The following is a 27,768-nucleotide window of genomic DNA, read 5'->3' as shown; positions in this document are numbered from 1 at the left end:
AAAGTAAGAAGAGCATACTGAGGACATGGAATGTCCAAACGAGAGACAGTAGGACTTAGGACTCATCCAGTCTCATCCTCCACTGTCCCCACTTCCAGGAGCTGTAACGTCTACTACCTGGCAGGAGACTGCTGTCCTGGAGTGCGGGGCAGGGAACTAACCTTCCTGGTGATGATGGGCAGGGCTCAGACACACCACCACCATTCTGACTAATCTCAGTGAGTAACATAATGTCAGAGCTAAAGTGCCCTCATTCTTTAGAGGGAGAAAATGGAGTCCTGAGAGGGGACATACTCGCCTAGGGGTCTACAGTGAGTCACACACTCAGCCCAGGGCTCTTCTACCCCAAAACACTGCTGGACCAAAGCGATCAAGATAACTAACTCTGGAATAGACTTTTGTACGCAGAGTGAAGTAGGGTTCCAATGTTACTTTATTGCACAAAGTTAAACAGTTGCCCCAGCACCGTTTCTTGATGAGTTGATAATTTCCCCACTGATTTGCACTACCACCTGTCATTAACATTTTCATGCATACATACATGGGTCTATTTGTGTATCACAGTGGCGTGACCATGCTGGCCTAACTGCCACTGCTTTATAAATACATCATGGTATCCGGTAGAGGAAGTCTCCCACCTGTGTTCTATCATATAGATTTCAGAATCAACTTAAGGTCTGTTTTAAAAAGTTCAGATTTCAATAAGAATTTTATAAATACATTTGTTGAAAATGATCTTTACAATATGCAGTCTTCCTAGCTATCAATATAGTATAGGTCTTCATTAATTTAGGCTTTCTTCAACACCTTTCAGCAAAGTTTAATAATTTCCCATTAAAGTGTTGAACATCTTTGATAGACTTCATTCCTAGTTACTTTGGGGGGTTTCTCGTTGCTATTATAAATGGTACTTTTTCTTGAATTGTATTTTGCACATTGCAGTGTACTGGAATGCATTTGATTTCTGTATATTGATCTTAAGTCCAGCACTTATTAATGCTTTTGGATTTTCTGAGCGGAAAGTCATAATCTGTGAAAAATGAGTTCTTTCTTTGCAATCCTTTTGCCTTACTTTCTCTTCTTACCACAGCTGGGTGGGTCCTCCAGCACAGTATCGAGGATATCCTCAGCTTGCCCTGATCTTCAGTGGAATACTGCAGACATTTCATTTGCTCTAGGTTTTCTGTTGATGTCCTTTCTAAGGTTAGGGTAGTTTCTTTCTATTACTAGTTTGCTAAGAGTTTCTATGGTTTGTTGTTTTTGTTGTTGAATTTAACTGAATACTTTTTCTGCCTCTATTGTTATAATCTATTTTATTTTTCCTTTAATCTGTTAATGATTATTTGGGTTCCCCTACCTCCTGAAAGATGAGAAAATAATTTAAAATATAAAGAAAACCTTTAGACCCTTTCAGTGTTTTCTTTATGAGGTTAACACACACTGACTAGTACAGAGACTAAAGACCAGAAAGGCTGCTTACCCAGCCTAATGCTTCCACATATTTGCTTCCAGGCTGGACAGTGGCCTGCACTCAGTTGGGTCGGGGGAGGTGGGGTAGGCGCTGGTAGACCTGTTGGCTGAGGGAGGGCCAAAGCAGCTCTGCTCTGTTAGGTACAGAAAAGAGCAGGTCCAGGGGCCGGGAACACAGGAGACCTAGAGGAAACACGGCATGGCTGCCAGACTGCAGAGGCCTCTTCATCAGCCCTGGACACGGCCAGCTTTACCTGAGATCTGAGGATCCCCTTCCTAGAGCCCTACTACTAGCCTGGGAGTGGGCAGACCCTTTCCCAGTGGGCCACTCAGAAAATGAAGATACTGAAGAATTCCAGGCTCCAGCAGAACACTGGAGAGACTCATAACACGTTTTCCAAGTGGTGGATTCACCAATGTGAAGGTGTGAGCATGCCCTCATGTCCTGACTGCACTGAACAACTCTGTCCACTGTGTGTAGGACCTTCAGTCCCAAGGAACCAGGCCCAAGAGACTTAGAGGGCTGTGACTGCTGTCTCCACATCTCCAAAGGGCTGATCAGGGCACACAGAATACAGAAGTGTGGCCACAATGAGGACAAACCAGGACTAGCAGGAGGAGATACAGGGAGCAGACACTGACTTAACATAAGGATGAACTTTCATAGTGACTTCTCTGATGGAGGGGAGTCTCCCATCACAGCAAGTGAGCAGAGAGCTGAGGACCATCTGGATGGAGTTCTGTAGAGCAGATTCATGCCAGGACTGGACTGCTGGTCTCTGAAGTCCCTCTTAGCTCTGGAATATGAAGTGATACCAGCTAACAGATACTTGGGTTTACTTGAGAGCCAAGCTGGTCAATGCAGTGTTTTGGCTTAGGACTTTTGGGCTCATGGCATCATTCCACAGGCTCAGCTGCCCTTTGACACCTTGGGGCCTCTGGGTTGACCTGCCCATTCCCCAAGAGCTGGAGATCCCTCAGGAGCTGTGTGCTCCTGCATATTTTGCAAATTGGATCAGGCGTAAGATTCTATACTGTGGGCAGGTGCCAGGAAGCAAAGACCTCCAACATGAATTCTTATTTGTAGAGAGGGTGGCTGCTACCTGACTCTCCCTTCATGCACAAATGCAGCACAAACAGGGGCTTTATTGGCAGGGCTTGGGAAGCTGTGATAGAGCCTGGCATGCACACTGTGAGGGCTTGGAGAACGGCCAGGAAACGAGGGATAAGGGAACCAGCCTCAGTGGGCTCTGCTGCTTGGGGCACATTGTCCCTTCTCAGTTCTTAGAGGCAAGTGTGCAGGAAGAGGGTTCAGCACTTCACAAACTGGTGGGTGACCTCGTAGATTCCCACAGACTCCTGAGCCTTTTCGTCATAGTCAGTCCAGTCCTGTGAAATAAAACGGCAGTGTTAGCCTCAGGAGGCAGCCTAGGGCAGTGTGGAGAGTGGAAACTGGGACTTAAAAGGCCCAGCTCAGGCTCTGACTCAGATATTCATGAACACGTATGACCCAGAACAGAGCCGGACTGCTGTGAATTCCAGTTCTTCTGGCTGTTTGATTTCGGGCAAGTGACTTAACTTCCCTGAGCCTCAGTTCTAGTCTCTATAAAAAAGGGACGACAGTAGACTTCATGTTGAATGAGCAAAGAATCAGACAAGTACCACATGTAAAAGTACTTAGCTTAGTGCCAGGCACATACAGGAGCTCAGGAAATGCCAGCCACTGTCATTACTAGGTGCGACACAGACTGATGGAAGTTTCTGCCCTTCCTTTGAGGCCTGACCACAAGGCTTCCTTACCTGCGAGGCAGTAACACGTGCAGCAACACTGTCGATTCTCATCATGCCTGGTAGTTACATTCTAGAGTCACCACGAACACTGAATTAGTGAACACTGAGCCACTGCTCCCAGGGGAAAGGCTGGGTGAGGCTCCTGTGAGCCTCTGGTCACATTTTCTTCCACCGATCAATACATGCCTAGTTTTATATGTTTCTGTTTTAAAACACTTTATTTAATATGTATTGTTGATTCATTAACATTGAGTTCACGGCCAACAGCCCGATCACTCCTGCCTGAACACAGCTTATCCAACACACATTTTCTCCATCGGGCACATCCCAGCCTTCCTGCGTGTGGAACACCAGACAGCACTTCAGCACCACAGCCTGGGCCGTGGTAAACACCAAAATCACCGACAAAAAGCACAAAAATGCGGAGTCAGCTTTCCATTGATGAGCCTTGTGCAGTGAAAGGGTAATTCCCACCAGGTGCCCTCCAGCACCCTGCCAGCCCCCAAGTCCCGTACCTTCTCCTGCAGATTAATGTCACTGAAGACTGTCCCCGATTCCACACCCTCAGCAGCAAACCCGGCCTGCAGGTGACAGGAAGGCAGCAGTTAGCCTGGGGGAAAGGAGGCACCTGGCTGGTGTGAGGCCTGGCCAGGGATGTGGCTCTTCTCAGGCCACCTTTGGGATGGGAGGACAGAGAGGCAGTGTAGGCCGCTGTTCTGGAATAACTACTGAGCTCCCCGGGCCTGACAGCGGCCCTGTAAGTTCCTCCAAATCAGAGCCTAGGACCAGAAGGCAGGAGTGGGGGAACCCTTCCACTACCTCTGATTTTCTGCAAGACCCTGGGCACGTCCCTCCCTCTCTGGACCGCAGTTTTCTTATTTATGAAACAGGATGACAATACTATCTCTTCTGCCTTCCTCACAGATTTGCTGGGAGGTAAAAATGCTACACAAACAAAGTGGGATGAGCACTGGCTCTGGAGTCAGACAGACCTAGGTTCAAGTTACAGCTCCGTCACTTACTGTGTCACCCTGGGCAAGCTGCAAAATCTCTAGGCAAGTTCTTTCCTCGTCTGAAAAATAGGATGAGTAACTTCACAGGGTTACTGTGAGGATTAAATGAGGTAACGTGAAAGTGACGGGCATGGAACCCAACATATAGTAGGCACTTAACAAATGACAGTTGTCCTTCTTAGAAAGAAGAATTCCTAGTCCATAGTCCGGGGTCTCTGGAGGAAGCAAAGTTCTGCTGTCACTTCCTGCATGCCCTCCCCAAAGATACAGGCTCCCCAGGAGGGCACACGCACCTGGGGCTGGAAATCAACTGGTTCAAGGCCCCGGCACTCAAATTCCACTATCGTCTTGAACTTCTCATTGTCTTCAGCCTAGAAAGGAAGTGTATTGAGGATGGGGGCCCAACTGGGCTCTCAGGATGACCCCATGGCCCCTGCCCTTCCTGCCAAGAGGGCCCTTACTGGCCCTGTGAGCCCAGAATGGGACCCAGGAGCAACTCCTCCCTTCCTGGAAGAAGGCTACTGTGGGCAAGTGCTCCCCATGACACCTTCCTGGACATGGATGCTGCAGAACAAAGAGTGTGGACTTGGGGTCAGCCTGCCTGGATGTGAGGCTGAGCTCTGCCCCTATTCCCCTCTGGGCCTAAGACTGTTGAGTGGAGCTGAGGAAACCACCGCAGGTTTTGAGAATTTGAAATGAGTGTAAAGTGCCCAACATAGTACCTGCCACTAGGCTCAATAAATGGTAGATAAAATTATCAATATCAGGGGCCGTCCTGGTGGTGTAGTGGTTGAGTTTGTGCACTCTGCTTTAGCAGCGGCCTAGGGTTCATGGGTTCAGATCCCAGGTGCAGAGCTAGCACTGCTCGTCAAGCCATGCTATGGCAGCATCCCATATAAAATGGAGGATTGGCACAGGAGTTAGCTCAGCGACAGTCTTCCTCAAGCAAAAAGAACACTGGCAACAGATGTTAGCTCAGGGCCAGTCTTCTCCACAAACACACACACAAAATCAGTATCAAAAATATGAACAAGAATATTAAGCTACAAAGTCTCCAGATCACATCCAAATGGCCCCAGTACACGTGGCTGCAGCCTTCTGCTACCATCTGCCATGCAGTGAAGGCGGCAGCTGACTTGAAGTCTTTGAAATGGGATTTGCATGTGGAGGGGGCGCCTCTGAGGCGGGTGGTGTCTACCTGACCCATGGGCTCAGACTGCGAACACCACACCTCACATTCATTTTCATTCTGTCATTCACTGTAAAATCATTTCCTGCACACCAACCACGTGCTGGGCACTAATGAGGCCCTTCTCTGTTGGCCCCGGTTTGTTTTTTGTTTGCTGCTCTGTCTCTTCCACTAGATTGTGATTTACTTGAGGGCAAGTCCTCATATGATTTCTCTTTTAACTTCAGGGCAAAGCCGAGAATTTAGCATAAATCAGACGTTTAAAAAAAGTTCCAAATAAAGAATGATTGAACACAAGTAAATGCCCTTCTTTAAACAAAGAGACCTAAAGCACACACCCCCTCCCTCACCATTGGACTAATTTGTCACGCAGTAACATATAACTACCTAATAATATCGACAATATCGAGGATGGGATGCACCATTCAAAGAACTGTCCCACCCATGGTTTCAGAGAAGGCTCACTAGTCCCACAAGATGCAGACAAGGCAAGTGCTCCCAGTGATGGAAAATGAGTGGCCAGGTGGGTCAGCGGTCCGCAAGCTCGCAGCTCAGTCCTTATAAGAAGGCTGCGATAGCCTGTTGGAGTCTTTTCCCTCCCAAGCACTCTGTCAGTGTTTGCTGAATAAATGACTGATAGGGTAACGACTGACCAAGTAACTGGGTGAATGAATGAACAGGCAAATAAGTACATGAATGAATGTCCCGTGGCAGGTCACTCTGCTGCAGATATAACTAGATCCCAGGCCTCCTCGCTCCCAGCTTAGATTGAATCCCACCACACCTGCCACTACAGCAGGAAACTTACATTGTAAGATTTGATGGTGCTGCTCAGTATCTCTGAAACATAAAAGAGAAGACAAAGTTGACTTAAGTTCAAAGCCTGGTCCCACCCAGGTGCCCAGATGTGGCTCTCAGAAAGAAAGAATCTGCTGCGGAAGCTTGGGCACCTCAGGCCTGGGTCCACCCACAGGTCACATGGGTCTGCTTTCGGCCTGGTACCAGGAGGCTGGACCGGCCTGGCAGAGCTCAGTATTCACAGCCTGACCTACCGATGGAGTTTTCCCTTGCGCACAGCTTGCACTTCTGGACCATAGAGGCACTGCCACGGCCTCCCTTCAGTGCCACATTGTCCTGGCAAGGAGTAAACAGAAGCCTTAGTCATCTATCAATTAGATGTAAGGGTCTTGAGAAGACCCAGTCCCACCACTTATTATCCAGTTGAAGAGACCAAGACCCAGAGAGGGTGAGCAACTTGCTAGGACAAGAATCCTGGGGAGGCTTCTGGAGAGGGAGGAAAGGGCTTCTCCTTGATTTTGAACTCTGTCTCACAACCCAAAGAGGCCTATTGTTCCCAGTGTTGATCATCCTAATGCCTTACCTCCCCAACCACAAAAAGCAGCATCCAGGACTGGAGAGATTAGGGCCCTGGTTCCCCAAATCCCTAGCCAGGGGTGTGTGTGTAGTGGGGGAAGGAGCAGTTACCATCAGCCGGATGTATTGCCACTTGTCTGAAATCTCACCACAGTTGCCACATTTCATCTTGGGGGGGGGAAAAAAGAGTATTAGTAAAGTAGTTGGCTCACTTGGGCAGCCACTGAGGGAAGGGTAAGAACAGTGAGGGGGGCAAAGAACAGGTCAAAGTGTTTCTTGAGCTGGTGTGCCCGCCCTCCTCTAAGTAGTGCTCAGTCTGGTTGGGAATTCAAGGGTCATACAGAAATGGCCTCAGCAGGCCCCCCACCCACTCTGCTGGGTGAGAGCTTCCTCTGTGTTCCCATAGGCCCAGTAGGTCCCCGGCAAAAGTACTTATCACTCTGTTACACTATTTCTCATTCCCCAAAGAAGCCCTGACACTCGGCCTTCAAAATATTTGTCAATAAAGTGGTCAAAAGCCTTCCTGAAAAAGATAGCGCTTTCGCCAGGTACTGAAGGTTGCTGGGATTGAGATCAGAAGGAAAACAGAGCAGGAACTCTGGGATCTGGGAGAGTGAAGGGCCTCAAACTGCTCGGCTCAGAGGGGACTTGGGAGACCATGCCACCAGGATACCAGATTTACCAGCGTGGGTGGGGAAATGAGGTGGAGCCAGGCACAAAATTCAACTACTTCACAATAAATTTTAAAACCTATCAATAAATAAAACTGAAAGTGAAATTATTCACCTTACTAGATAATCACAAGATCCCTTCAAGTAGCCTTTAGTTTAGTGTCTGTTTACAGACCATGAAATATTTAACGAGAGAAAAATTACAAAAGGAGTTCAAGGCACTGCCAATTAAGGGTTAACTAGTAAACTTAAAAAGCAAACAAAACTCTACCCAGAAAAAAAAATTAAAGGTTAAACATTTCTCATTCTGCCGGAGAAAGCTCCTGTTCAACACTGAGATCAGGTTGGGGAGCCTTTTCCCGGGCCCGGCCCCCTGGCACTCCCATCCGGAACCTCCAAGTGCCTACAGCCTCTCGGACGCTCCATCCCTCTTCCCTCTAGGACCCCGCCCCTCCAGCCGCACCTTCAGGTACCACCGGAAGTCCTCACCCACAGGCCGGAGGTGGGTGACGTTCTCCAGCGTGGCTTTGAGCTGCAGCGCGATTTTCTGCGAGAAGGGAGGGCCGGAGCGACTGCATCAGCCGCGCCTGCGCAACCCCACGCCTAGCCTCGGCCCCTTGCCCCGTCCTCCGGCACGAGTTCTGCCCCCCAGCTCCTTCTCAGCGCGAGCCCACTCCCCTCATTCCCTCCTGGCGCGAGCCCCTGCCTCTCAGGTCCTCGCCACCTCCCAGTCCCCGCCACGGTGGCGCTTCGCCTCCGCCTCACCCCCATGGTGGCCCCGCTCAGGCTGGTGCTGCCTGCAGCCACTCCTTTCCGGCCTGTCGTAAACGGCGGCGTAAACTCTGGGTGCGGGCCTCGCGCGGGGCGGGGTCTTGGCGCTTCGTTGCTTCCCTGGCACAGAGGACTTTTTTATGGTAGGTGGAGTGAAACCTGCAGTAGTAGTCTGAGTGTACAATTAGCTGGTGCTCCGACTCACGAAAGCCTGCCTCCGGAAATCGGTAATTCCAGCTACCTAGTGAACGCCCATCTCGTGCCGGCGCTAGGCAGCAAACGGGACAGTCCCTGCCCGAGACCTCTGCCAGGGCTTCTTCCTGCCCCTGAGTTCTCTTTCCTGGCTCTTCACTACTCTGCTTTCCCTCACCCAGCCTCGCACTTAGTCCCTGCCTGCTCTCTGAGGCTTCTTAGATGACGTCGGTTCCCTCTGCCTACGGCCAGCATCGAAGAGTCGGGGATGGGGCCTTTTTCTCCTCCGAACTGCTCCTCCTTTTCTCCAGCGAGACCTACATTCTACGCCCCTCTCCAGACGGTTGCTCCGTGTACACGCCCTTCTCGTTGTGGTCCCCACGGCTCTCGTTTTTCCTTATATCGTGCATTTACTGAAACTTGTTACTTGTTCTCTTGTCCAGGGCACATCTGAGACCATACAGGAGCTCTGAGTGTTACAAGGAACAGGCCATTTGAGATTCCTTTATAGCCTTCTGAGGTCCTCACTGTCATTTCTTCAAAATTTGGAGTGACTGTTTTCGATGTCTACCACCAACTTCCTTCATTGCCCCAAGTACCCTTCTATAGCAAGGGATGCACTGGAGTCAGGGACCCTGACATCTCAGGCCCTAGCTCTGCATCTAACTTGCTACCCCATAATCTTTGAAGGAGGCAGAAGAGTGTGCGTGAGCGTGAGCAAGCACTGGCCTAGGAGTCAGAAGACTTGGGACTTGTCCCAACTTGGTCTGTCATGAGGGATGTGAGCTTAGTCTAATCACTTCTCCTCAGTCAGATGAGGCTTATCAAGGCCCAGTTCCTTTCAGCCTCCACAATCTGTTCAACCAGCAATTTGCCAAAGGAAGCTATGCAATTTAGCAGCAGAAAAAGTTCCTACACATCTATCCGCTGAACAAAGTCTCCATATTTTCTCTACCAACCAGGTCTTGCTTCTTAATGGCTGGCTGTTGGTATTCTGACTTTAAAATGGACTACGGGAAAACTTTTCTGAGACCAGGCGTTTTATCCCTTTATTTATTTATTTATTTTTGAGGAAGATCAGCCCTGAGCTAACTACTGCCCATCCTCCTCTCTTTTTGCTGAGGAAGCCTGGCCCTGAGCTAACATCCGTGCCCACCTTCCTCTACTTTATATGTGGGACGCCTGCCACAGCATGGTGTGCCAAGCAGTGCCATGTTTCCACCTGGGATCCGAACCTCGAACCCCAGGCTGCCGACAAGCGGAACGTGCGAACTTAACCGCTGTGCCACCAGGCCAGCCCCTGTCCCTTTAAACCAAAGTATTTCCCCCCATACTGAAATAGCTACAGATGTATCTATAAAAGATGATTTTAAAAACCCCAACCTCAATTATATCTCAATAAAGCTGGAGGAAAAAACCCCAAAAACCACAATACCATTTCACACCTAAAAAATTAATAACGCTTCATTAGTATCATCAAATATCCAGTGTTCAAATTACCTTAATGATGTTAATTTTACATCTTTTGAATCATGATCCAAATAGGGTCCAAACATATTGTCTTAAATCTCTTTTAATCTGTAGGTTTCTGCTCTATCCCTATTTATTTATGTCTGCAATTTATTTACTGAAGAAACTAGATGTTTTGCCCTAGCTTCCTCTGGATATTGCTGATTGGATTCCCACGGTAATTTAAAAAATATGCTTCTCTGTTACTTCCTGTAAATTGGTAGCTATGTATATACAGAGTTGATTAGATTAGATTTTTTGGCAATACTTTGCATAAGATGTTAGTGTTTTAAAAAGTGATTGAGAAGAGTTCACGTTTGGATCTTTATAAAATAATAAAAATTGCATTTTGTCATATATTTATTAAAGACAATCATTTACAGTTTATAAAAAAAATTGCCCTGATATACACAAAAATTTCCTGATAATGGTAATTAGAAACAGCTACTCCCACCCCCCTTGTGTCCACACCAATATTCAGTCTAGATGGGCTTAATCTTGAAGTGTAATCCAATAAGACTGAAGACCAAACACTTCAGGTCCTGGACAAGATAATAAAATACTCGTAAGCCTTCTGGATCCCTAAAACGCAAGAGGAAAAAAATGTTTAAAAAGCTGAGAAAAACTGGCCAAAAAAAAATACCATTTCATAACCCAGATTATTTACATACCAAGATGTTCCTCATACAGGCATTTACAGAACTAAAACTTTGAAAACAACCAAGTGTCCAAAAAGAAGGAAATGGCTATATATTAAAATGGAATATTAGGAGGTCAGCTAAAATGTTAAGGTTTTGTTTAATGGGGAAACGCTTCTATCACTAAATGAAGAAAATCATGATTAAAATAAGATTGTTAAGCTCAGTTATATTTTTTGCCCTTTTAAAAAACTATATATTTTTTAGTGCACAGAAAAAAAGACAAGAAATACTTCAAGATATTAACAGTTGTCTACTTTATAAGTTCATGGGCAATTTTTCTCTTTCTACTTTTCTACATTTCCTGTATTTTCTACAATGAGCATGTATTACTTTAAGAATTAGGAAAACTTTTTTTAAAGAAGTAGTACTAAGCAAGACCAAGAGGCTAAAGCTTATTATGGCATAACTGGCAAAGAACATGGAGACTGTCCCAAGGAGGACAATTGTGTCCAGCATGTACTAAAAGTGAGCCACGTCTAACCCCAAATCCTCAAAACATAACAGCCCAAGTGGCTGCCACATTCTAAGGACTGTTCGTAGCATACAGATTCATGCCACAACTTTACAGTTTTCCCTAATGACAGCATGAATTTAAAAATTTATATTCTAAATAATTTCAGGTTTCACCAAAGTCAGACTTTAAGATGTATGAGTGTGAATGGCCAACACTGAGGAAGACTCAGTGACTCCAGAGGTTATCTCAAGCACTTGTTCTGGCATATCTGATTTTCTGTTCTGACCAGATTCTTAGCCACGATGGCTGCTCCTATGGCATTACTCTGTGTGTCATTGAGAAGCTCTTATTTGCAATGATGAATAAACAGCAAAAGCAATAGGAGCAAACCCTTGAAAATAATTTGGAGTCTCTCTCACATAAGGGGGAGAAAGTGGACCCGTTCTGTCTTGCATTTGCATCAGATCTTATAATGGTCCCAATCTGGTTAAGGTTTTCATATCAATCTGCTCTAAAACCAACACAACTGGATATAAGAATCATGTACACTTACTTGGATTGATTGACATCAATAAGGGAACCGATTTTTGATGTTGTGAAAGAAATGTGTTCATCTCCAATGACAATTTCAAGCTCCTAAAATTATTTAAAAAAACGAAGTCAAGCTGAATTAGACTTTTCATCAAGCCCACAGAAGAAGGACTCACCATCTGCCGAATCACACAAACTACTACAGATAGCCATACACACAAGGCCAGTCCACTCCAGCACTAGACTGTGTGGGTACTGGATACAAAAGAATAAATTAAACACTGATGTGGCCCTTGAGTAACTCATACTCTTAAAGGAAAATGTGTCTGCAAGGTTCCACCATTTCTGAGACTTGGAAGAATTTACATAGTGTTTTGTATATGAGTTTTCATTGTTAAAAATGTGGAGTAATATGGATAGATCTGTGTTTTACAAATACCAAGAACCTAACCTTTCTGGACAACATGAGACAAAGAAAAACATTCCAGACCTCGGGTTTGATCCCAGCTTTGTCACTTACTCATTGTATGACCTTGGGTTTCAATTTCTAAATAGCAACACAAGTAGCATAAACCTTTAAAAAATATCTATGGGAGGTGCCTACTGTGTGTTCTCAGTGCCTGGGACAGAGCAGTAAAACCAAAGAAAGACCTCTGCTCTTGTGGAACTTATACTTTAGTGAGCCCTACTTATTTTTCTTCTTCTTTTCCCTATTTCTTTTTGATTTACAGTTTTTTTAATTATGAAAAGAATTCAAAGAGAAAATGGAGAAAACTATGAGACTAATGTTCTCAACATTAAAATCAAATCTCAGCCAGATTTGAAAAACGTTAATATTTTGTCACACTTGTGCCAGACTTTTTCTTAAAGAAATCAAACATTACAATGTTTAGATCCACCTCGCCTTCCACTCTCCTTCCTGCACCCCCAGAAGCTGGAGTATATTCTCTCCACTTGTGTTTTTAGATTTGGTAGTATATTTTTACAATTTTACATAAATGATCACACTATACATATGTTTTTGCTTTTTTCATTCAAGAATGTTTTTGTGTGTAGATCTAGCTCATGAGTTTTAAATGCTTTAGAATATGCCATTCATTCTCTTATTGAGACAGTCTAAAGTTCCCAATTTTTGTTACTATAAACAATGTGGCAAGAATATTCTTCTATGCGTTTCCTTGTATATATGTGAAAATGTTTCTAGGAAAATTCCTAGAAGTAGGGCAGAAGTATTTTCAACTCTGCTGGAGATACTACCAAATTGCTCCCTAAAGTAGGTGTATCAATTTTATTCCCACCAGTATATACGCACTCCCTTTTTCTTTCTTATATCCTTTTTAAAACTCGGTGCCTTTTTTTTTTTTGCCATTCTAATGGGTCTGAAATAGTATCTCATTGTCCTAATTTTTATTTTTCAAATGAAGCTGTAAATATTTTCATATATTTATTGGCCACTATTTTTCCAGGTCTGTAAATCACCTATTCATAACATGTACACATTCTGCTACTTTTTCTTATTTGTAGTTCTTTATATATTCTGGATTTAAACCCTTTGCTAGTTATATATTTTGCAAATTTCTTCTTCCAGTCTGTGCCTTATCTTTCAACTTTATCTTGATGTCTTTAGCCAAACAGAAATTTTAAATTTAAAAGAAGTCAAATTTACCAATCATTTCCTTTGAGGAATTTAAAAACAACTTCTTTACCCAGATATAATAAAAGATAATCTCTATTTTTGTCTATGTTGTAAATTTTTGCTTCATTTCTATAAATAATCTAATTTAAAAATATTCCGTAAATAGATTGCCAATTGTCCTGGTACAATCTATTAAACAACCCATCCCTTTCCTATTAATTTGGAAGTCCACCTCTGTCATACACTGTTCCAAGTTTCCATATATTCATGGATTTGTTTCTGGGCTCTCTATTCTGTTCCACCGGTCCAGTTGTCAATTCCTGAGGCAATACCACAGTACCAATGACTATAGCTTTACAAGAAATCTTCAAAATTATATTGGCCACTCTTGCCCCTTTGATCTTCCATGAATTTAATCCTGTAAGGTTCTAGGAAAAATCCTGTTTGAGTTTGATTTTAATTGTAATCAATTTGTAAATTACTTTCGTGACTATCTATATAATATTGAATCTACTCATCTATAAGACTGATACATATTTTTATGTCTTTTTATAAAGCTCTGGTAAGTTTTTATATCTTGTTAAATTTATTCCCAAGTTCTTTATAGCTTTTGTTGCTGTTATGAATGGGATTTTTTGTTTTTTGTTTTTTTTGAGGAAGATTAGCCCTGAGCTAACTACTGCCAATCCTCCTCTTTTTGCTGAGGAAGCCTGGCCCTGAGCTAACATCCATGCCCATCTTGGGATTTTGTTTTTAACTGCACCATCCAATAGTTATTGCTGGTGTATAGGAGTATGCCCTGCCCTCTTTACAGGACTGTTGTGCTGACTGAGTGAGTTAATGGAGCTGGAAATTTTATACATGGTAAGCAAAACACATATATATGGTATTACTGACATCCCATGGATGTAAATTAAAAAGTTAACTTTAGTGAGTACTGAGGATAGGATTTTCTTTTCACTCTTTTTCAAGAGTTGGCCCATTATTTTAAGGTTAATGAGGAATAAGCTTATATGGGTTTTCATATTAATTTAATAAATATAACTATTATTGAGCTTTTACTATACACTGGCACTATTTTAGTCACTAGAGATATAGCAGTGAGAAAAAACAGGTAAAATCCTTGTACTGAAGGAGCTGGCCTGTCTATGTGTCTGTCTGTCATGGTAGGGTCGGGGAGGAAGATAGATATGTAAAGAAAAGAAAATAAGACAATTTCAGACAATAATAAATGCTATGAAGACAATAAAACAGATCTCATTAAAAAAAATGATGGGGAGCCGCTTTTTAGATTAGATGGACAGGCAAGATATCAGGGAGGAAGTGACATTTGAAGACCCTGATAATAAACTGTCTTACATAGAACATTCCAGGCAGCATGTGGCAAACGCAAAGATCCTAAACTAAGAACCACCTAGGTGGTCTCAGGAACAGAAATAAGGCCAGTGAGGTTTGAACACAGTGAGAGATTGTGAGAATGGTAGAAGATAAGATGGGAGTTTGGATTTTATTTTAAAAGCAGTGGGAAGCCACTGGAGAGCTTAAAATCAGTGGAATACATAAGCAAATTTACATTTTTAAAAGATTACCCTGGCTTCAGAATGAAAAAATGGGCTTTTCAGGACAAGAGGAGAGACACGGAAATCAATTAGAAGTTTGGATTAGGATAGTAGCAATTGAGGAAGAGAGAAACATCTTTCCTGTTAATTCAGTCAAATCTGACAGTGAGACTTTTATTTTTTAATTATCAAAATGGTCTTCAGAATGAATACATAAGCCATGAATTTAAACACATATACTCAGTTGCTTGTAGGATTTTCCTTCCATTAGATCACTGAAATGACTGTGTTCTGTTTATCTTTGTATCCCCACAATGCTTTGTCCATAGTAGTTACTCAGTAAGTGGGGTGGGCAGCAAAAACTGAGACAGTGGGGTGGGGGTCACAAGAAGAAATTCAGGACTGGGCTCCCGGTGGTCAGCAGCACTCGCTCTCACTGTTCTTCCTATGAGAGTAATGCTTCCCGAGACCAACGTTTTGGTAATTTCCTTTGTGCAGAGTTTCATCACACACACACACACGAGTGGACTGAATGTCATATGCAGAGCAGTAAACCTCATTTTATTTATAACTGCTCTACGGGACAGTTGCTAAAACACTCACCTGCCGGCCCACTCTGTCAGGAGGAGGCCACAAAGCATCATCCTCTTTGGTAATTTCACTGTCATCAATGATTCTCTTCAGTTCCTCCATCACACTTTTATGTACGTAAGCCTGAAAGCAAGTTAAAAGACAGAATTTAAGTTGTCTCCCTAAGCAGAGCTTAGGCACAGGTTTGAATTTCCCCTCTATCTCCTAATAGCAAGCCCCATAATTAATATCTGGGCCTTCATTTTCCTATCTGTAAAGGGTATATAATATCACCCATCACACAGGCTCACAATCAGGGTTAAATAAGATCATGTATGTAAAATACTTAGTGCCACGCCTGGCATCTAACATGCATTCAATAATTTTAACTACTTTCCCATGCTCCCTTTCCCCATTCAAATGCAAATTAAATAGCTCTCTCTATCGAGTGCTATGTGCCAGAGAACATACCAAACACTTTACGTATTACATATTTAATTCCACAACAACACCGGGGTAGTAAAGAGTAGATTTTATTATTTCTGTCTTTGCAGATGAACAGAGACTTTTCCTGGCAAATTCAGCCAGGGAACTTGGCCAAGGGCACATGGTGAGTAAGTAGCAGATTCAGGGTTCAAATGATTACCAGTAATTGACTCAGCATTGTGAAAGAAAATATAAACTAAAAGAAGATTTGAGAAAAACTTTAAAAGCTGTCTACAAACGTGTCTATATTTCTTCTTTATTTCAAAACTATTGTATTGTACTACAAGAAAAAAAATACAAAAGGCTAAACTGTAGTGAATGAAAGGCTCTCAGAAAGCTCATTACCTCTTTTCTGATCATGACATCATTTTTGTAATTGCTGTTGTTGGCATATCTCAATTTCCCTGTGAGGGACAAAAACCAAATTCAATGTAAATAAAAACAGGAATAGAGCATCATTAGCCTACGAAGACTATCAGCCGTTGCTTAGAATGTATCCTGGCCATCCCTTCACAGTGTCTAAGAGATTTACTATTTACACCTTTGGTGTTTCAACAATACTAGTTTTTTCAGTTCTTCACTTTTATTAAATAGCCTCACAGCCAAAAATACAGCTGACACTGAATTACAGTTCTTGCAAAAGGCGGCTCAGGTGTGATAAAATAACACAGGCAGGCTCTTTTGTGACTGACAAATCATCTCTCTGCAGGTTAATGTCCCCAGCTGGAAATAAGGATAGTAACTGATAACTTACCTGAACAGAGGGCCTCCTCCTGCTTAAATGAGTTGTGGAAAGCATTTTGAAAACTGTAAAATACTGTTTGCATATATTATCATGTGACCGTGCAACACTCTGATCTATTCCCATGACGGAAAAGTTGTGGTTTTATTAATGAGCACATATGATACACAGGCCCTTTGTGCACAAGTGCATCCAACAGGCTAATTTGGGTATATGGGCGGCATGAAGGGAAAGATAAAAGAAAATAGAAGAGACGATTTTTTTCTCCGTAGAATAGAGGCACACATATATAAAGAGTCAAATAGATTCCCATAGCCCCTGCACTGTCTGCCTCAAGCTCCCCTTTCAGTTTACTCCCCATACAGTAGACAAAGTGATACAGTAACAGATCTATCTCATTAGGTTATTCTAATACTTTGATACTGACAATGGCTTCCCACTGCCTTCTTGATAAAATCCAAATTCCTCAACACAGCATACTGCTAAACTGAGCCCGTGCTTGCCGTTCCAGCGTCACTCCTTCAACAGTCCTCTCTCACACAGCCGGAGTTAATCAAACTACTTGGTCTCTGCCCGATACATGCCATGCCCTTTTTTGGTTTTCAGTCTCTGCCTTTAATGCTGTTCAAAATTTCTTTTTTTTTTTTTGGCAGGGAATGAGTCGCCCTGAGCTAACATCTGTTACCAGTCTTCTTTTTTTCCCCCCTCCCCAAAGCCCAAGTGCACGGTTGTATATCTTAGCTGTAAGTCACTCTAGGTCTTCTAAGTGAGCTGCTGCCACAGCACGGCAATTGACAGATGAGTGGTGTGGTTCCACGACTGGGAAGCGAACCCAGGACTCCAAAACAGAGTGCGCTGAACTTTAACCACTAGGCCATGAGGGCTGGCTCCCAAATGCCTTCTTGACTCTCATCTGCCTAACCAACCCCCACACATCACTAAAGACTCACACCCCCTTCCCCAAATCATTTTATGCAGGAAGCCTTCCCTGACCCTCCGGCTAGGTCAGGTGCCTTCTTTCGGCTCCCAGAATCCCCTCCATTTCCTTCTACAACAGCACCTATTACACTGTTTTTCACTGTATGTTTACAAATCTATCTCCTTCACAATTGGGGCCTGTTAGATTCTTCTTTATACCCCCATTTAGTGAGAGATTTCTATCATCTTTGATTCCTCTTTCCTTCATGACAGTGCCCCCTCCCCAAATTCTATCAGCAAAGTCCTATTGGTTGTGTCTCCACCAGTATCCTAAATCCTTTTCTCCACTTTGTTTCTACTCTTGCCCATTTTGCACCAAATAATTAGAATACTTTTTCAAGAACAGACCACATCTCTTCTCTGCTTAAAACTTTCGAATTGTTTCCTGCTGCACTTAGAATAAAACCCAAACTCTTTACCACTGGCCATAAAGACGTGGTGTGACCTCTGCCTACTTATCCAATATCATCTCATATTATTCTCTCCAGAGCTCACTACTCTTCAGTCATACTGGCCACCTGAAATATGCCTTCTCATTTCTGCCCTTCGGCCTTGACACCTGTTACTCCCTTTGTCTAGAATGCTCTTCCTCCTGAGCTTCACAAGGCTGGCTCCTTCTTGTCAATAAGGGCTCAGCTCAAATTTCCCATCTTCAGAGAGCTCTCCAATGGCCACTCTATCTAAAAGCAGCCCACTCGCAATTATTCCATCATTTTATTTTCTGACCACTCATCACTATCTGGAATCTTCTTTTTTATGATCTCCCAGCACTAGACTACAAGTTCCATGAGAGGAAGCTTGCCTATCGTTCGCCTCCGTATCCCAGACTGGCGCAAAGTGGGCGTTCAATGTTTGCTGTGTGAAAGCACTCTGGCCAAAAATGTCACTAAACAGAAGTCCCTGCACATGGATTAAGACAACCATTTTGCTACTGACAATGTTCCTTTCAGATCAGCACTGCACAGATCTCATTCCCTTCTTCTAGTTCCCTGCACTTCCCGGACCCCGGGCCTCCCCACTCGCCCGCCCCAAGCCTAGTCCTTGCTGCCCGGAGGCGGGAGGCCGCTCTTACCGTCGGGTCGGAATTCAAACTCCAGAAACTCGTGGCCGAACTTGCCCTTGTGACCTACGTAGTAACGCAGATAAAAGTCACTCTCCATAACTCGCAAAAAGTAACCAACTTCAACAGCAAACCACACCGCCGCTGGCTGCGCCCAACACAGACGTATACGGCGGCGCACGGAAATGACGTCAAGGCAACGGCGTGGCCCGTAGGTGTGGGCCCCTCCTCCCCCGCTCCCGGAGGTGGGAGGAGGCTGCCCCGCCCCTCCGGCGGAAACAGGCCCCCTTCACCCGGGGGCGGAGCCAGCGCTGCGCTGCTCAGTCCGCTTCTCAGTCCGGGGCGGGAACCAGGGCGGCGTTTGCTTGCCGGGGTCCTCCCGGGCGTGAGGCGAAGCCTCCTGAGGGCTTCTGGAGCCGTCGCCTCAAGGCCTCGGGCTGACCCCCCCACACCCTTCCCCCCCCCGAGTCCTGCGTCAGGGGCCAAGCTCCATTCAAGGGACACCTGACTTGTGTGACTCGGACAAGGCCCTTCACCGCCTCTGGACCTAGGCCTTCTCAGCTCCGAAATGCAGTCACGTGACCCGACCTCCCCGGGCGGCGCCGCGCGCGCTCGCGCGGGTGTCCAGAGTTGGCTCCGAGCAAGCTGTTCTGCTTGCGGAGCAGCTGGAGGAGACCGTTCTCGGCGCTCCCCCAAGGCCGCAGTGGGCACCGCCGTTGCCCTGAAACTAACGGGCGCGCTTGCCCCGCTTTCTCTTTCTGCCTTTTGATTTCTCTCTCTCCCTTTCCCTCTCTACCTCGCTGGTCTCCAGACTGCGTGCTGTGCGTAGAAGTGGAACACTGGATGTCCCGATCCCCAGCCTCTGCCCGGATCCCCAGCAGTGCTCCTCCGCCCTGGCTGCACGGGAGTGAGCCGGGCTGCTCAGCGGCCGAGGCTGCGTCCCCCACCCTCACCAACCAGGCAAATCACAGTCTCTCCCGGTGGCCCTGGGCGTGGCAGATTTTGCCAAGCTCCCCAGGTGGTCAGGGTTGAGGACTACTGCCCAGGAGGCTCTCGTCTTTTCAGACCAAAGTGGTTTCCTCTGTGAAGGCTTGCTGACTGTGGGGTTACTTGTCGAATAGGCCAAGGGCAATCAAAATCCTAACTATGGAATCCTGCCTTAGCTCATTCCAAGTTCCAGCCACAGAGGGGCAGTGGAGTTGATTCTAGACACACTGCTGAGATGGCATCGTTCCCGGGACCTGGCGACTGCAACTGTGTGCTAACCGGGCCACTGGTCTCTGATTCTCATTCCTGGTCTTGCCAGTACTAATTTTCTCCCTGAAAAAGCATTGGTAGCAGAGTGTAGAGTGGGTGTGTCTGTGGGGGGGGGGGGGGATCATTGGAGACTTGTGTAAAATAATTCCTTGTGTGACAGTGATTCACTGTGATCAAAGGTGAACTGATTGCACTTTTTGGATCTCAGGTTCCTTTATAGTAATGTTATATACCTGGCACAACTGTTGTAAGGATAAGAAACTATGTCTTAGAAATTGGAAATCTGTAAATTGCTATAAAACCATAAGGCATTTTTTATTACAAAACACTGGGACCCACCAGGCTTTAAGCACCTAGTAAATGTCAGCTCCTAGGCTGACCCTGTTTACAAGTGCTTGTTCTTTGAATTTCTCAGAACAATCTTGAGGTAGTAATTAAAGTATATAGAGACATCAGGTAATTACAAGTTTATTTCCCAAGAGTGAAATTATAAAAATTATAACCTAACTGGTGAATTTGGGCATCTGCAGATGTGGCAAATAACAAAAGTGCTGAGAAAATTTAAAAGACATTGCCTCCAATCAGGCTGCATAGTGATCCAGTCTTTTGAGTATGAGAAACATAGCATTGCTGAAACAGCATAGTCTGTGTATCTGATGTGCCTGAATTCAGCATAATTTACTGAGTATCTACCATGTGTCATGTGCTGGGATACAATGGTGAGCAGGACAGACCTTTGTAGAAATTGCAGAGGAGGCAATTAAGGAGCATACAAGCAATTATAATGTAGCGATAAAGGTTACAAATAGGGGAAGCACAGAAAACTCGGGAAGCATATAGGGTGGCTCCTAGTCCAGTCTAGGGATCTAAGAGAAGTATTCTTGAAGGAAATGTTAGGGCCCAGAACTGTGGTTAGAATACAGAATGAGATTGCGAACATAGTGATGAGGTTGGAGAAGGGGCATAAGCCAAATCATGAAGGACCTTACAAGCTATATTAAGGAGTTTGGGGGGGGCCAGCCTGGTGGCATAGTGGTTAAGTTCGCATGCTCCACTTTGGTGGTCTGGGGTTGGTGGGTTTGGATCCTAGGCCTGGACCTACACACCACTCAAGCCCTGCTGTGGCAGCATCCCACATACAAAATAGAGGAAGATTGGCACAGATGTTAGCTCAGGGCCAGTCTTTCCCAGAAAAAAAACAAAAGTTTGGATTAAAACCCGAGGGTATTGGATTTTAATGCAAGGGAAACAGATGAAGGACTTGAAGCAGGAAAGTGGAATGGGATGGTGGTGATATGACCTATTGCATTTTAGAAAGCAGTGATTGTTCACTCCCCCCTCTGGCTGTAATGCTGTAGACTGGTTTGGAAAGTGGAAAGATTAGAAGTATGAAATTCAGATAAGTAATCGATGATGTGATAGTCCAAGATGCTGGTGACCTATGCTCAGGAAGTGGCAATGGAAATAGAAAAGTGGATGGATTTGAGGTGGAATACCATAGTTTAAGGGGTGGGCAAAAGAGATTAAGATGTGGCCAGAGAGGTAGGGGAAAAACCAGGAGTATGGTGACATGTAAGCCAAAATAAGAGTATTCCAAGAAAGGAGAGCCAACAGTATTAAATATTGCTTGCAGGTTAAGGAAGATAGGACTGAAAGTATTTGCAAGATTTATAATCAAGAGGTCCAGGGTGACCTTAGTGAAAACCACCTCAGTAGCATGGGAGTGAGAGACAGGGCAGAAATACTGGGATACAAGTACGCAAAATTTGTTGTGGAAGCATGGAGTTACCTAAGCCAGTCTGAGAGAATACATATGGCTCTCTGGAGGAGTACTCCTAAGCAGGATGCACAAGGACAAATAGGAGTTAGCCAGATGAAGAAGCAGAGAAGGAAAGTCTAGGCAGAGTGCCCTACATGTACGTGAGCGCCACCTGTGCTACATGTGCCTTGGGGGCACTAAACATAACCATGTGACTTCGGGCAGTTACTTCACCCATTTCCTCGTCTATAAAATGGGAACGATAATATTGGTAGTATTTATCTCACAGGATTGTTGATGAAGATTGAGATAATTTATGTAGAATATTGAGTATACATTAGCAACTCCATTGACGATCGTTCACTCCCCCCCATTAAAGCATCACACTGAAACAGTATTTTCAGATTTAAAAAAAATGAATTTAATCTCTTTCTAGAAACAGTGCAGTGATTTTACAAATGTCCACATTTGGTTTTTAGTTCACCAAGATGATGTCAGTACAGCTCGTGAGACATGGCACACCACCTTCGTCCCTTTGCCTCTGGAAGAGAAACCAGACTGCAAAGGGCACCGAATACAGAAGCCAATGGAACTCGGAATGACAAGACAAAAAGAGCAGAAACGGTTAGTGGGACCCAACATTCTAACATGCCTGTTATATCAAATATGGTGATTTGGGTGTGTGTGGGGGAGACAAACAAGCAAAATCCATTTGGGTACAATGTGATGGAGTTTGCAAACCAGTACTTCACTCCCAAATTAAGAGCTTGTATAGAACAAAATGCTATTTTAAAACACAGGGTTTGTACAGGTATTTTCCTCTTGTAGTTTTTGTAAAAAAGTATCAAAACCTTCGTGTCTTTAAATATATATATATGTATATACAGGTGGCTTTTTTAAAATTACTTTTTATAGCACAAAGTGTTTGAAAATGCAGAGGGTTTCTGCTGATTCTTGACTGTGCACATGGTGCACAGCCTGAATGAACAGAGCTTCCTGATTTCTTACATTAACTGGAAATTTGAAGCTGTAATTCTTCTACCTCCTAAGTTCTCCATACTTTGAAAATCCCAATACTGTAAAAGTACAGTGTGAGAAGACTTGGATACTCTATCTTCATGTATTCATGGGAAATTATTTACTCTGAAAACGTTTAACTGGTAACTCATTTATGTTCTCTGAAATGATGAGTGTATGGCTGGAGTTGGGAGCGAGGTAGGGAGGATCACATTCCTGTGCCCTCTCCCCATTGCCACCAATGCCTGACTAGACAGTGCTTGCGGTCCCCTCTCCAGACTTCATGTCTTCCAAATTTCCAGTTTTCTTTCCCACTGTTGAGAAAATCTCAGAGGCTCTTGACAACATGGAATGCTTCTGCGAAAATCCCACTGCCCTTATATTAGTTTTCATTGACCATATTGAAAACTTCGACTCAAATATATGAAAAGCAGTCATTGTTTCGCTTTGGCCACTGGAAAGCTTGAGGCTGAAGACTGTCATGTCTGCAAAGTGCTGGCAACGCATCCTGATGAATTTTCCATGATGCACTTGGTGCCTCGTATACAATAAATGACCAAGAAATGTTTGCTTAATTGACGCTGAAATTAAATAGAAGTATTCTATAAAGTGCTGACATTGAACCTGTCCTTCCATCCCCTTCATTTTTTGCTGAGTCCCCCTCGAGCCTTTTGCTCGTTATAATGCGTGACATGCAGCGCCTTCAAGTCCCCATGCTGTTTCATGCCTGTCTCAGTGCAGTGCCTCCTCTGCCGGAAGCAGCCTGGACTGCTTAAGTTTTAAGGCTTAGCTTAAGGTCATTTCTCCTACAATGCCTTTCTTGATCCCATTCCTCATCTCCTCAGGTAGAAATGACCTCTCTCCTTTGTGCCCTAACAGGACTCTGAAAAGAATCTAACCCTTTGTTTCCACATATGTCTTCCTCTGCTGCTACTGTGAGCGTCATAAGGACAGAAAACCTTTGATTGATCTGCAGTGCTGGCTCTTAGTTGGTACCTAGCAAATGGTTTCAGTGAATGAATATACTGCAATCACAGAGAACTGGAGGGGTCATTAGTACCTACTGCCATCAATTTACATCTGATCTCATTCTGAGGTTACAGGTTATCTCAGTCTTTTATAAATAATCATGATATCAAGAGTAAATAAATAAAATTTTAGTTTTTCGTATTTCTGGAAGGCCATTTCTGCCAGTGCCTTCATAATTCCACTGGAAAGATAGGCCATAAGATAGGTAGCAGGTTTGACACATTGTTCAGGCAGCCCAAACTAGTCTCCTGAAGGAGGAAAGAAGAAAAGGATTGGGGCCATTTCTTTTAAATAAAGAAAAAATGTCTGATAAATTAATTTTCTGTCCTCCTGGCTTTATCTCTCAGCTTCCTTCCAGCTCTATAATCCATTATTGGCTGTAGATATAATGGCATAGGGCTGAAAGGCAACAGAAATGCAACTACACTTCAAAATAAGGCTCAAAAGCCTCTGAGAATAGGGCGAGGACAGACCGACCTTCCCAAGATTTCATCTTACTGCCATCCAACACGTGAGTATTCCAGTTTGTTTTCTGTAGGTTGCTCCCATAGCCGCCTCTTTCAAACTGCAGTTGTGGCATATTCAGGAAACATGGATGTCTCTGAGAAAGTTCTGTTTCATCATCATTTTGAGATCTCAAGCTGAATTGTCCTGACTCCATTCATTTTTATTTTTTCTGGGAAGGCCAGGATCTAACTGAAAGTTTAGAAACTATGCATGAGTCACTCTTATCATCTCCCCAGGAAATTCTATTTCTTTGGAGGCAGGTTACAGAAAAAGTTGTTTGTTTTGTGTAAATTTCAATGTTTTTTCACTTTCATCATTTTTCTTCAGTCAAAAATAATTTTACTTTCCATTCTTGAAAGAATAGTAGTAAATGATTTAAGCTGCACAGGAGTTGGCCACCTGTTCTTAAAGTTCTCTTGGGTATTGGTCACTCTAGGTCAACTGCATTTACCCTCTCAATGAATGTTTTAGGACTATCAACACATGAACATCATGAGGAAATGGCTTGTTTATGCAAAGCACAGGGTCCAGGCTCTAGAACACAGTTGTTTTCTCAGAGGTTAGAAGACCATGAGTGATGCAGAGGAAGGTCCTGGGAACAGGGCGACAGAACTCCAGAAATGTCTGCCTGGAAACAGGTATCATGCTGGTCAGACAGTCAAACTTCATTGAACTGGGGGCAGCGGGGGAGAAGAGGGGAAGAATTTGCTTAACTGTGTCAAGTTCTGGTATGTTAAGGTTAGATGCATGTCCTCTGCTCCTACTTAAGCCAAACACTTCTGTGTCACACCTTGTCCCAGGCTGTCCAGGGGGGTGAAGCTGCAGAACAGCAGAGTCCATACGTTGCATGAGGGAGCCAGCAGGGACTGAATTCCTCCTAGGACTGTAGGATTACAAAGGTTTCCAATGGGAGACCCCACGAAGAGAAAAGAGCACTTCTCCCTGCCTCCCCCAAGGCCCAGGAAAAGCAGACAGTGTCCATAATGAAAACAAATCTGTCCATGGACCCAGAGTTTTTCCTTTTATTTACAAAGCAGTAAATCAAATCCCTGTGTGAACATATATATCCAATATATTATAATATTGCGTATGCCATTTCCTCTGTCAAATATGACTTCAGGTTTGGCGACTTTTTCTGACTTTAGCCAAAAATTAGTTTCATCTATATGAATACATGATGGTAACAAACCTATGTATTAACTTAGGTGGGGAAATGTTTTCCCCACCTAAAGGAAATGGTAGAGAATAAGGGGAAGGGAGAAACAGAGATGTACTAAAACCAATTCCACCATCCTTATCCTCAGCCATAGCATATCTCAGAGGTTCAGTGCCTGAGCCAGGCCCGAGAGTAAACTCGGGCTGTTGTAGAAATGTCTCCACTTAGCTCTCTCTAAGTAAGGATAGCACCCTCAGGATGCTTCAGAGGAAAATGACTGAATTCAACTCAAGTGTCCTGAAGGAAACTGAAGTTACTCAAATAGCTGAACTTTAAAATAAGGAGTAACTGAGGTTCAGGTATGTTCTCACTTGAGCTCATGAGAACTTCCGGCACCGTGTAAAGTCTGTACACTGGCCTTAGCCACAAAGAGAAAGCCCAGGTGGGAGCCACAGCAGCCATGAGTGAGCTGAAGGACTTTTCCTGACCAGTTGGGGTCCCAGGAATAGCCAGAGGTGGAAAAGATCTCTCTCTTCCACTACATGTTTGCACAAACCATGATATCTGTTTCCTGAGCCAAATTTCCAAAGGCTCCTCTGAAAACCGGATATCCCTTTTGTGGACTGTTTTAAAATATATTTATCTCTATGTATTTGAACAACAGCCATAGGCGCACCTCTCTTCTACAGATTTTTCTCTCTCACACACGTACACACACAAACATAAATGCACACAGAATCCTCATGGTGGGCCAATCATACCAAAAATAAATACTCTCATGTCTCTAAATTATTTATAGAACTAATCTTATTTTTGAAATATGTTAATAAATAATCTAAATGGGGGAGGGAGTTGGAGTGTTTTTTTCTTTTTTCACTTATGTTGATGATAGCCACAAAGCATAATCGTTTTATTTACCAAAAAAACCAAAACTCCAAAACCTAAAAATGCCCCCCCTAAACCAAATACCCTCTGTAAATATAGTTTTTAAAGGATGAGTAAGCTACTGTACCATCGGCCCCATTTGGTTATGTACATCATGTTAGTCACTCAACAGTAGCCATTCCATGAATTCCTCATGGGTAGTGCAACCAGTTAAAAAGTGTATAAAACATTATACATATAAAAACTCTCACATCCTTTGGATGTTTGCACTTCATCATAACTTTGTGGTTACCTTTCCGCAACATAAATTAAAAAAAAATTACACACACACACACTCACACAGACGCATATACAGAAACCCTTTCCTCCAGCCATACACCATCCAGAGTGTAGTGCATGGGACTTAATTCCGTGAGGCACGAAGGGAGTGGTCCCATCCTCAGGGCAGTCCATCATCTTCAAGGCTTAATGCCACTCGCTGGGGAGAGAGAGCAAAGAAATCATCATTAGAACTGCAGGAGTTATTTATTGAGTACTCACAAGGTGCTAGACATTGTATTACTTTATAGGCATTAGTTCACAGAATCTTCAAACTACTCCAAGAGGCAGGTTTGTCATATTTATTTTACAGATGAGAAAACTGAGACTCAGTGATCTTAAACAACATTTGTCCTGGATCACATAGTAAGTGGGTGAACTAAAATTTGAACCCAGATCTGTGTGAATCCAGAGCTGCAGCTTTTTTCATCATTCTGTTCTGCCTCCTTGTTAAGGGGGGCTGCAGAGATCTAAACTTTCCCAGTCCTCCCTCCTAGGATTTCAGGCTTGCTCAACTTCAGCGGGTTAGCTTGGGCAAATGTTTAACCCCAGCCCTTAGCACCTTGTCCCTAGCATGCTAATCACAATTAGGAAAGCAATCTGCTGGACCCTCCCAACTGATTATACAGAATTGGAAGGCAATGCAGGTCAATTAAATCCAATCCCTCATTCTCTCACCCCTCCTTCTTGTCATTAGATGCTAGACTTCCCTCTGCCACAAACAGCTGACCACTAGATGGTGAGCCCCCCAACCCCTGAGCCAGTCTATTCCATTGCGGACAGTGAAGTTAAATTCTTTCCTATATTGACATGAAATCTGTTTCTTTATATCTTCTGATGTTCCCTGATTCTTTCTCTTAGACTCAGAGAGTTCTATACAGGCAACCCTTGAAATGTGAAGACAGTGTTTGAATTCCCTTCCCTTCCCCCTTAGTGTTTTCTTCTCCAGGCTCCACATCTAGCTTTCCCCAACTGGTCCTCATGTAATCCTATTTCCCACTCTTCCATTTCCTGGACACCCACCTTTGCACAAAGTGCTTCAGGATCTTTCTCATAATTATGTGAATTTGGGCTAACCACTTCACCTCTCTGTGGACCTTGGTTTCATCATCTGTCAAATGGGGGACCTAGCTCATAGGGTTG

The 27,768-nt window shown here is 44.0% G+C and overlaps 3 protein-coding genes and 1 long non-coding RNA gene across 21 annotated transcripts in view; 1 reads left to right on the top strand and 3 right to left on the bottom strand.

Moving 5' to 3' along the window:
• Positions 1-415: 415 nt before the first annotated feature.
• On the bottom strand, positions 416-8,780 carry CZIB (CXXC motif containing zinc binding protein). 5 transcript variants are annotated; one of them, XM_070609585.1, is made up of 8 exons: positions 8,274-8,780; positions 7,972-8,055; positions 6,949-7,005; positions 6,516-6,597; positions 6,272-6,303; positions 4,568-4,645; positions 3,777-3,842; positions 416-2,859 (listed from the first exon to the last, which is right to left on the bottom strand). In XM_070609585.1, exons 1-8 carry the CDS (start codon positions 8,277-8,279, stop codon positions 2,782-2,784), a joined length of 483 nt encoding a protein of 160 aa, XP_070465686.1. In that variant the 5' UTR covers positions 8,280-8,780; the 3' UTR covers positions 416-2,781. The 5 variants fall into 5 exon arrangements, with proteins under 5 accessions (XP_070465686.1, XP_070465689.1, XP_070465688.1 ...); XM_070609588.1 differs by having other exon boundaries at positions 6,845-7,005; positions 8,274-8,331; XM_070609584.1 differs by lacking the exon at positions 416-2,859 and adding an exon at positions 3,461-3,636 and having other exon boundaries at positions 8,274-8,498.
• Positions 8,359-10,322, top strand: LOC139081886 (uncharacterized). Its single transcript, XR_011537348.1, has 2 exons — positions 8,359-8,506; positions 8,915-10,322. It is a non-coding gene; the product is annotated as an uncharacterized lncRNA (long non-coding RNA).
• MAGOH (mago homolog, exon junction complex subunit) lies at positions 10,323-19,816 on the bottom strand. The gene is made up of 5 exons (XM_008531710.2): positions 18,710-19,816; positions 16,263-16,321; positions 15,465-15,575; positions 11,689-11,771; positions 10,323-10,562 (listed from the first exon to the last, which is right to left on the bottom strand). Exons 1-5 carry the CDS (start codon positions 18,795-18,797, stop codon positions 10,463-10,465), a joined length of 441 nt encoding a protein of 146 aa, XP_008529932.1. The 5' UTR covers positions 18,798-19,816; the 3' UTR covers positions 10,323-10,462.
• Positions 19,817-22,110: 2,294 nt separating this feature from the next.
• Positions 22,111-27,768, bottom strand: part of LRP8 (LDL receptor related protein 8) — an 80,781-nt gene continuing 75,123 nt past the window's right edge. For all 14 annotated transcript variants that reach the window (XM_070609570.1, XM_070609566.1, XM_070609565.1 and 11 more), the window contains one exon: positions 22,111-26,785. In XM_070609570.1, the coding sequence (XP_070465671.1) occupies positions 26,747-26,785 (39 nt within the window). In that variant the 3' untranslated portion in view covers positions 22,111-26,746. The remainder of the gene's footprint in view (positions 26,786-27,768) is intronic.

Source organism: Equus przewalskii, chromosome 2 (genome assembly GCF_037783145.1).
Source record: "Equus przewalskii isolate Varuska chromosome 2, EquPr2, whole genome shotgun sequence".
Lineage (NCBI taxonomy): Eukaryota > Metazoa > Chordata > Mammalia > Perissodactyla > Equidae > Equus > Equus przewalskii.
The sequence above is the reverse complement of the archived record's forward strand: the minus strand, read 5'-3'. Positions and strand labels throughout refer to the sequence as shown.